We start from the raw sequence: 10,512 nt of genomic DNA on the forward strand, positions 1-10,512 counted from the left end.
ATTTGGATGGAAACAGCAGGCAGCATCGCACAAATAGATATACAATGACCACTGTGGTGGTTTGTGTGTGCTTGGTCCAAGGAGTGGCACTATTAGAAGGTGTAGCACTGTTGGAGTAGGCGTGGCCTTGTTGGAGTGGGTGTGTCACTGTGGCTGTGAGCTTTAAGACCCTCATCTTAGATGTCTGGTAGCCAGTCTTCTGTTTGCCATAGGAAGAAGATGTAGAACTCTCAGCTCCTCCTGCACTATGCCTGCCTGGGGGCTGCCATGCTCCCACCTTAATGATAAGGTACTCAACCTCTGAATTTGTTTGTAAGCCAGCCCCAATTACATGTTGTCTTTATAAGAATTACTTTGGTCATGGTGTCTGTTCACAGTAGTAAAACCCTAAGACACACACACACACACACACACACACCAGTGCTTAGGAGAAGCACTAAGTGCTTGGGAAGCTCATAACAAGGAACTGGAGCATATTTAAGATGTAAGCATCATGGAAAGCTTCCTAGAAGAGGTGATACTTGAACTGAGAGTTTTTTTTTTCTGAAGAATGCTGGACAGCCTGGGGGAAGAACTTGGAACAGTGAAACAATAAGCTCAAAAGCCACCCCTTCCCCCACCCCCCAGCGGGGAAGAACATCCATTTTTGGTAGTAGGTTTTATTAGATGTAAGGAAATTTGTGCTTCATGTGATGAACTGAAGGAAATCAGATCAAGGTGAAAATGTAAAATATGTAAAATAGAAGTAGTGAAGCGCAGAAAGGTAGAAACTAGATCACACAAAACTTTGGAACAGTTAGGATTTTTCCCCTAAAATCTCTGTACTGGAAATTACCAGAAACTTATTTGCAAAAGGAAATAGCATAATAGAATTTATGCGCACATGCTAGGGAGCTAGTTTGGGGCAGATGCAGTGGAATGGAAGCACAGAGAACAGGTGGGAGGCCAGGCAGTGATGATGGAGGGATGGATGAAGATGGTGGCGACAGGAAGAAAATGCTGTCTCTTCTCCCCAAACTACTATCCCATTCCAAGACTTGCTCTCTGCTCCTCCCAAGAAAACAGCAAGAGCTGCTGGAGCACCTGTGATCATAGATCTTGGGGTACCTTGGTGGCCCCTGCTCCTTGCAATCCAAGGCTGTTAGGCTTGACTCCAAAGGAGGTCCTTTTCTCCAGTGAGTGAGTCTGAAGAATGATGAGCCACTCACTAATCTGCCTCTGTTCCTGCTTTCTGAGGAGGGGACCTGGCAGGGGGTTGCTCTGGTGAGCTCCTCCTGCCTCTATTAACTGCAGCCTCAGCCCTGGAGAAAAGCTAGGGGATTACTCCTCCTGGGGCTCCCTGTCCCCATCCTATTCCCTAAAACAGCTGAAGGAAAGGCTTGAACTTTCTTTTACAAGAGATGCATTTTAGTGTTCACGATGGGGAAGGCATATATTTTAAACCCTCCTTTTCTTCTGATAACAGAAATACAATCCTATTAGAGAAAATTTGAGAGTATAATGAAGACTTGCCAGTATTTATACTACTACTCTTTTTGCATATTTCCTGTCATATATACTTATTTTTAAATAGTCAAGGACATACTTGTTAAATTAGAGTTCTGGCATATTGTTCTCTTTATTTGGTATTAAGATGGTTCGGTATCTTATTTAAATTACTCCATAAATGATTGTGATAATTATACAGCAGCCATTTTTTTTTTACAAAATCATATTTACTCTTTCCTGTTTTCTGGACACTTGAGGTGGTTATAACATATAAGCAGTAGAAGAGCAGCTATGATATAGACAAGGTTGCTGATCATTCTTTGCCTGCACTTTGAATACCCAGCACCACCCCATGCACTTCTAAGAGGAAAATTAATAAGGAAAATTATGTAGTCACAGAACAGGAAAGCAAATCTCTAGCAGGATAATTCCCCGTCAAAAATAGCTGTGGTCCTGGCAGGGAAACTAAAAGACATTGGAATCCTGTCTTTTGTGTCTGTAAGGATGTTTTCCTAGCTAGTACTTGCCATGGCCCAAGCAGAGCCTACTAACAGTCTCCACGGTAAGAATTACCTCTTTTCTCCAGAGGTCTTGCTGGATTTTGGCTGCAGAGGCAGCTGGGGCTGAGCTGAGTGTCCCTTGGCTTCTGTCTTCCTTTTGTGGCAGGCAGAGCAAGAAGACTCCTTCCCAGGGGTCTGAGAATCTGGTTCCACTAGGTTGTATTTGGAACTAGCTAGGCAACCCTGAACACTGTCATTTCCCCTTTTGGTGACAAAACCTGCCAGAGAAGGCTGAAGGGGTTGGAGTCTGGGCACATGTTGATTTTGTTGCTTTGAATTGTTTTGAATTAAGCCTTATCAGAAACTCAACTCTATAAAACCAGATTAAGGACCAGTCACTGGTAGACAGAGCAGTGTGGAGGAGGACAGATTCTGGTGTGAACACTCTGGGATAGAGAATGGAAGCTTCATGCCAGTTCAGTCTACTTCTATTGCTGAAGTTTAAAAACATTATCTTTCATCTGTATTTAAATCCTCCAAATGTGCTGATTGATGAAATCTTTTCTCTTCTTAAAGGCAATTTGGAAACCAGACAAAGTGGAGCACAAAGCCATGGATACTTAGCGAGAGAGAGTGCAGCATGTGCGACACGCTGAAAGGGTGACCCTGGCACTTCTAAGAAGGCAGCAGCACAATGAGCTCTTCCAAAGAAGCCGGTCAGAGTTTATTCCCCCTCTGCCACCGCCCCCTCAGTGGGGAGCATTGCTTGTTTGTACCCCACCTTTTCCTGGAGTCATTTCAGAGCAAAAATCTAGAATAACCTTAGGCAGATGTTTTATTTAAGGCCAAAGACATGACAAATTGGAATATGGAGGTAGATATGACAAGTTTCCTACTGGGACTTTGGCGGGGGGTGGGGTGGGGGGGGAAGAGGCTCGCCCACCAGGCAGCCTTTCACTTTGCTCCAATCACTGCAGTAAAGGATGGAAGCTCCCATCGGTCAAGAGGGGCTTGAGGTCTATAGCTTTAGGATGAGGAGAGGAGGGAAGAGGCCCAGTCTGAACACAGCAGGCCCAGGAAGAGCCCTGCGAGGAGGGCGATGGGGTTGCATCTGTAAATCAACGCTGGCCACCTCCCACCCCATGCTGGACAGTGGGGGATGGGGTGTATGTGGGGGGGGGGGAGCGGGTGGGGATGGCTGTGCAAACGTCTTCCCAGGGAGACCCGACCTTTCTTGGAGAGGCGGGGTGGCTTTAGTCTCCAGGATCTGCAGTGATGTGTAAAAAGCGGGCACGACCCCCGAAGCCTCAGAAACCCCCGCCCCTCCCCCTGGGGCCCGCCCAGACCCGCAGGTGAATGGCTGGTCCACACAAAGAAAGCCGGCTGGAAACGTGGAATTCGGACCAATCTACAGAGGACTGTCGCCTAGGGTCCCAACAGACCTCAAGCAAAGAAACCTGTGGTCAGGAGTGGATGAGGATAAAAACAGTGCACCAGGCCAAGCTTATTGGAAAAGCTGAGTTTAGTTATTCTGGGATAGCGAGGTAACAGGATTAAAGGGATTAAGGAAATCACCTCACACAGCTGAGGAGGGGTTTAAAAACACGGGTTCTATTTGCTTCCTTCCTAGGCTCCAAACAGATACGCTGGGGCTCCGTGTGAAACGAAGGACCCTTAAGGGTGTAAAATGGAATGGTCAGTGGTTGGGACGCAGGGAAGTAGGAAAGGGGGAGTAAAAAACAAGCTCTGGGCTCGACGTGAGAGGGAGCTGCTTTGACAAGTTAACAGCAAGCCTTCTCGAACTTATCTATCTCGAATCTCATCTACGGGATAACTTTTAAAATCAAATCTTCCAGTGTTGACCTCCGGAAGTCCACTCTCTCGCTTTAGCTACCACAGTAGAAATACTAATTTCCTGATGTGGACGCCTGTAACCATTTATTTTAAAGAAGGGCTTTCGTTTTGTGAATATTTCAACTCAGCGAGTTATCTTCCCGCCCCAGTGCACAGAGGTAAAAGTGCCCTGCTTTGGGTAAGTCTTCGCAGCTGCAGGTGTCTGCCTCCCGCCCTGCATGGCTACGGAAGCAGACACTCAATCCCGGACACTGGCCACCGCAATCAACAAGTGCACGACTGAGCACGGGCTGTGCGGCTCAGGTAGCTTGGGCTGCCTCTGGGTAGGTGCTCCCAGAAGACAGGTTTTCTCCACTTGAGACTACTTCTCATTTGAGAGTATTGGGGGCTGTTGTAGCCTGGGTCTGGGTCGCCAATGGTTTAAAAGAAATCATTTTACACCATGCTCTCCCCCCAAGCCCAGGTCCGCAAACTCAGTTATAAAACTAAGTATCCCCATTCCCAACCCGCACTTAGAATTTCGGACCCGCAAAATTATCAGGACTCCAGCATGTTGGTTATAAAATTTATTGATCTCTCACTTAGCAATTAAGAGTAAAACCTTGAAAAAACCTGGAACAAAATAATCCCTTCCCCACCACCCGAACGAAATGCGTACACGAAATAGCAAACAGATCACTGCAGAAACCACAAACTCAACAGCCTAAACGCGCACTGGACAGAAGCTGTCCGGCGGCCAGGGGCGGCAAGGCGGGAAACACACGCACACCTGGCTATAAATTAACATTGGCTTTAGCTGTCGCGCCAAGTGGCGCGGGCAGCACCCCCCCACTCAAAAAAAGCCAGAGGAAAACAGAAGCAATACGACTGGGGTGGAGGCATTGCAGTTCTTCGGGGGGGGGGGGGGTTCAACCTCATTCAGTCCTCGATTAATAGCAAACTAACAAGACAACATTTTCAAATGCGACAGAAGAACCTAGGAACCCGGGAAGAGGAGGAAGGGGCCAAGGTTTGTCCGCAAACACCACAGCGATTCCCAGCCAGAAGGGGAGGGAGGGGCAGCGGTCAGAAGCCGGCGGCTCTAGCAAAGTCCCATTTCCGCTGCTCGGGACTTCTTTTTGCTTTTGTACAAAACCCGACAGCTACGGCAAAACTTTCGGTCCTCCTCATCTTCGGTACAAGGCAACGGTCCCAGGCGAGCAAAGCTAAACAGCAAGGCGTCCCAACGTGGGGGTGTGGGGCGGGGTGGGGGCGAAGAGCTGGGGGCGCGGGAGAGAGCTCAGATGTGGGTCAGCGGCACCGTTCCATTGACCGCAGTCCCCGCGCCCTGGTAGTGCTGGTGCACGCCGTGCAGCCGGCCGCCCGGGAGCGGAGAGGCGGCGTCGGCCGCGTCCCCGCCAGGTGGCAGGTACATGCTGATCATGTCGCGCAGGTCACCGAGGCAGGCGCGCTGCGAGTGCGAAGCGATGGCGGGCGGCGGCGAGCTGGGCTCCGACTTCACCACGGAGCCCATGGGGCCCAGACTCATGGCGGCGGCGGCGGCGGCCGCGGCGGCGGCAGGCTGCTGGCCGTAGGCGGCGGCGGCGGCCGCGGCGGCGGAGGGCGCCATGCCCCCGTAGCCCGAGGCGGCGGCCGCGGCGGCCGCGGCGTTCATGTAGCTCTGGGCGCCCGGTGGCATCATGGGGCTGTACTGCAGGCCGGCCATGTCGTAGCGGTGCATCTGCGGCAGCGCGGGCGGCGGCGGCGGGCTGCTCATGCTCGGGGGCTGCGCGTAGCCCAGCTGCTCCTGCACGAGCGAGTAGGCGCCGTTGGCCCAGCCGTTCACGTGCGTGTACGTGTCCAGGCGCTGGCCCACGCCCACCGGGCTGCTGGCGGCGGCGGCGGCGGCGGCAGCTGCGGCGGCGGCGGCGGCGCCCGGGGGCAGGAGGCCGCCGGGCAGCGAGTACTTGTCCTTCTTGAGCAGCGTCTTGGTCTTGCGGCGGGGCCGGTACTTGTAGTCCGGGTACTCCTTCATGTGCACCGCGCGCAGTCGCTTGGCCTCGTCGATGAACGGCCGCTTCTCCGCGTCGGTCAGCAGTTTCCAGTCGGCGCCCAAGCGCTTGCTGATCTCGGAGTTGTGCATCTTGGGGTTCTCCAGGGCCATCTTGCGCCGCTGCCCGCGGGACCACACCATGAAAGCGTTCATGGGTCGCTTGACGCGGTCCTGGTCGCTGCCCCCGCCACCGCCGCCGCCGCCGCCGCCGTTCGCGGCCCCGCTGCCCCCGGTGCCTGCGTTCGCGCCCCCGGCTGGGTTCGGGTTACTCTTGACCGCAGCGACGGGAGCTGCGGGGCCACCGGTGCCCGCGGCTGGGGTGGGCGGCCCCACGGGGTTCTTGAGTTCAGTCTCCAGCAGGCTGTACATCGCCGGGGCGGGAAGGAGGTGCGCCAGCGTGGCGGGAGGAGAAGGCGCTCCGGGGGCTGGAGCGGCCACGGTGAAAAGGCCCGGGGACTCCGTCGGAGTGGTGTTCGGGGGCCGGCGGGCCGGTAGCTCGGGCAGGAAGGGCAGGCTTGCCGAAGGGCTCCGCGTGAAGTCGGCGGGAAGGCGCGGGCTTCTCTCACCTGATGCGTTCTCTCGAGCTGGTCGCATTCGCAGCCTGCCCGGGAAGCCGGCCCGGCCCCTTATATACCTGCTCAGATCCGGGAGGGTTGGGGCTCGGTCCGCCCCCTCACCACCCGTGGGCCTCGTGATTGACAGGCTCGCCGTGATGAGTCCTGGCCAATCAACACCGAGCCCCCTGTGGCTCAGCTTAGAAAAAAAAAAAGTTCGGGGAGCCCTTTCGTTCACCCTCCAGACCCCTCTTGGGTCGAGTGACGTGATGAGAGTTATTCAGGAGGCGGGAGTCCCTGAGACTCGCCCCGAGACCACCAATTAGGGTCTCAAAAAGTTTGAAAGAACGAGAAACCCGAGGAGGTGAGGGAGGAGGGGGAAGAGGGCGCGCGAGCGAGACTGGGGGGGGGCGGGGAGGAGGGGCAGAGGAGCGCCCGCGGGGTTCAGAAGACAACTTTGCAGACCGGACTAGGCTGACCAGCGCCCCACCCCATGGCCAATCTGAAAAGCTCCTCGCCCGCCTTCTGCACGGAGGACCTCCAACCCCAGCCGTTGCCAGCGCTAAGGACATTGGGGACTTCTAGCAGTCCAGGCATGCTTGGGACATTCATAACGGAGGTGCGCTAGGCTGAGCCTCTGAGAAGCCCTCCTTGGAATTAATAGTAGCCGGCTGCCTGAACCCTCCACCCCGAGGGCCACTGCGTCCAAGACAGAGAGGGGGGCGGGGGCCCGGGGCCCGGGCGCACGAGTGCGAGCGCACCTGGCAGTGAGGCTCTACGGGGGGTTTGCGAATGCGAGTGGCGAACCGCCCCCGCCTGTTCCTGGGGGAGGCGCTCGCACGTAGCTCCCGGGGAGCGGGTTTGGGACGCCAAGGGCGAAGGAGCCTTCACTTTTTCGCTCCGGGCCCCTGCTTAGAGGCCCCTTTTTGTCTCTGCTGTCTGGCCATTTCGGGTTTTCCAGTCCGATGCTCCTGAGGGGGAGGGTCGGGCCCCTTGGAAAATCCGTTTTCATGGCAACACGGAGCCTCTCGCAGTAAAAGAAAAGTTTGGGGGGGGGGGATGGCCGGAGCTGAGCCTAGGCCTTGCTCCGGGTGCACCGCCCCTCCTCCGACCGCGCACCTGCCGCGACCGCTGCGAGCGGCTCTCCGCACGCAGCCTCGCCGCTCCCCCCAACCCCCCAGCAGGCTGTGCTAACAGAGTCTGCTTCTTTTTTCTCGTTTTTTTTATAGCCTTTCTGACCAAAGGCTGGAGAAGCAGAGTGAGACCTTCAGGCACTTTGTCGGGTTATCTGCCGAGGACTACCATCTAGAGAAACCTCGGCTGCCAGGAGAGGGAACCCGGACATTCTCCGCTGCCAGCTCAAGCAAGTGGCATGGCGTTTGAAAACTCTTGTAGCCCTCTGAGGCGGCTGGAGGGAGTAGGGAGCCATCTGGGCAGATGTGGCAGAAACCGGAAAAAAAAAAAAAGTTGTCCGCGCAGTATTGGATTCCCGCCTCCTCCTTTAGCTTGGGGGAAAGGTGGGAAACCTAAAGAAAAGCAGAAGCGCGCGCGCGTGTGTGTGTGTGCGCGCGCGTGGTTGTGTTTGTGTGTGTGTGTGTGTGTGTGTGTGTGTGTGTGTGTGTGTGTGTGTGTGTGTGTGTGTGGTGTGTATTCCAGGCTTCTAGGTGTTCAGCGGTAATGCTAAATAAGGTGATTTGGGATGCCTGTAGGCCCGGCTTGTCTCTCTTGCACTAATTAAAAAGTAAGCCGCCAACGTTTGCAGGGCGCAGACCAGTTCTGTCCATTTGTGGCTGGCACCTTGAATCTCGCTTTCCAGCCTTCCAGCCGGCATCAATCCCAGAAAGTTTGTGGTTCTGGTTCCTTCCTTTAAAATTTTTATTCTACCTGGTCTGAGTCGTTTCCCGCCAAGGATATCAGTAAATTAGACGGGTGTAGGGGGTTTAAAGTCTCTGGAGATTCTGTGTGGGGATATATGTTAGTATGAGTGCGCACACGCGTATGGCTGAGCTATAAAGCATGTTTCAGAACACGGAATGATTCAGCAAGCCTCACCTGCACTCTTTTTCTTGGTAAATTGGCTGACAGACTCAAGATTTTCTCAGGCACACCTACGGTCCCCTAAAAAGTCCAATGTGCGCTGGCCCTTGCCCTCCCAGCACCCTCTTCACGCCCTCTCTCGGATTTTTTTTCTAGGCCCCTGAGGCTGTTGCTAAGTGAAGAGCAGTTTAGGAAACTACCCAACCGACTCGCAGCCTGGCGTCCAGTAGCCTGACAGATGTCAGGATTCTTTCCAAGTTTTAGGACCCAAGTAAGCCGTTGTGGTGACAGCGCCTGGGCTGCATATTTCCCAAGACAGAGGATGTGGGTCTGGCCCCCTGCTCCTTCCAGAAGCAGATTAGCTGTTTGTCATTTGATCACACCTTGTCCTGGTTTAAGTGAGCACACTTTCACATTACATCTTTCTGCCAGATTCACCGAGGGCTTTTGGTAAAATCAGACACCTTCTCTCACCCACTTGGTGACCATGATGAAGTTTATCTCTGTCTGGTGGCTCTGGGCTGGACTAGATAAAGTCCAAATAAGTGGTTTACCAAATTCCCTTCAAAACAATAGGAAACTTACTTATTACAATTTATTATTTCAGTAGACAAGCAAAGTTAAAATTGTGGACCTCGGGATATTTCGGGCAGAAAGGAATCCAGGCCCTTCCTGCACTGAAGACTAAGACACCAGCTGAGCCAAGTTACTTTTATTGGGAGTCTGCAGAAGTTTCTAAGCAGGTATCTTAACCTTGGTGGCTTCTGTTCCCGCAGAGGCTTTCCGGATGGCAAGATATTGAACTGTAGAGTCTTTCAAACTATATTCCCTGTATCTGCTAAAAAAATAACAACGAAAAGCAAAATAGAGCGGGACACAGGAAGGAAAGAATGAGTTCAGCAACACTCAGCGTTAGTTAGAGGCCTCCTGGATTCGGTGGCCAATACCAAGAGCTCTAGATCCCAGACTAGGAACTGGGCCAAGTGCTTCCTCCTCCATCCCCCCACGCTCCCAGGAGCATTAAGACTCCCTCCAGTTGGGGTCCAGCCAGGGGCTCCTAGGACCCATGGCGGGACAATAGCGCCGTTTGTTGGCTTCATTTGGAAACTTCACCCAGTGGAGCCCCTTTTCTCCCTCAGGGTCTTCCAGGTTGCCTCAACCCTGGAAAGACAAACAGCTGCTTGGCTGCCGGGCAGAACAGGACCTATCCTTGGGAAGCTGTTGTAAAACTCCAGTGATCTGGCTGGTCTAGCCCAGGGAACTGCAGGTACATAGTTTATCCCGTCTCCCTCCCTCCTGTTGCTTCGGGAAAAGTCAGATGTTCCAAAGGGCCTCAAAACTGCAGAGAACCTTTGGTATTGTGCTGCTAGGGAGAGTTAGATCTGTGTAGGTGCCTGTTGGTGGGTAGAAAGGTATTTGAAGTTTGTTCAGGCCCAAGAGTAGTGCCATCCACTGGCCCACAGTGCTCTAACTTGTTCCAAGTGTGTTGGTGCCTAGGGATAAATACCAGTTTGAGGATGTGAAAACAACTTCATTTGGAAACCTTTTCCAGCAGACAAAAGCCTTAACATTTCTAAAGTCAATTCGGTCTCTCTCTTCCTTGAGAGCATTGCTGGATCATTTCATTTACCCTGGTACATCCAAGACTGTATTCAGGCTACAGAGGGAGTGCCTTGATCAAGAAGCTTGAATCTATTTTAGAACCATCCTTTGTAAAAAGGTCGAAAAGGTCACTCCTACTGGTGGAAAAGACATAACTTTCCTGTCCCTCGAGCATTCTGTGGGCCACTCCCTATCCCAAAACCCACATAGCAGAATGCGGTGGGGGTGGGGCTGAAGGGACAGCACCTTGTCTTTAAGGTCAGAGAAGGATCTGAAGATCCTAAGCTAGTGACACATTGTAGAGACACTGGGGTCTCTCTGGCCCTCACACACTTCAGGGCTCTTTGCTGTAACCACGACTCTTCCTAACAAGGATGTTCCGGTATTATTAACCACCCACTCTCTTTTCCCTAGGTGTGCAGCAACTCTGAGGAGTTTGACAGAT

At 53.2% G+C, this 10,512-nt stretch overlaps 1 protein-coding gene across 1 annotated transcript; it reads right to left on the reverse strand.

The window, feature by feature from the left end:
• Positions 1-4,411: 4,411 nt before the first annotated feature.
• Sox3 (SRY-box transcription factor 3) lies at positions 4,412-6,644 on the reverse strand. The gene has a single exon (XM_034485755.2). The coding sequence runs from the start codon at positions 6,466-6,468 to the stop codon at positions 5,122-5,124; it is 1,347 nt and encodes a 448-aa protein (XP_034341646.1). The 5' UTR covers positions 6,469-6,644; the 3' UTR covers positions 4,412-5,121.
• Between the last annotated feature and the right edge of the window lie 3,868 nt (positions 6,645-10,512).

Source organism: Arvicanthis niloticus, chromosome X (assembly GCF_011762505.2).
Source record: "Arvicanthis niloticus isolate mArvNil1 chromosome X, mArvNil1.pat.X, whole genome shotgun sequence".
Classification (NCBI taxonomy): domain Eukaryota; kingdom Metazoa; phylum Chordata; class Mammalia; order Rodentia; family Muridae; genus Arvicanthis; species Arvicanthis niloticus.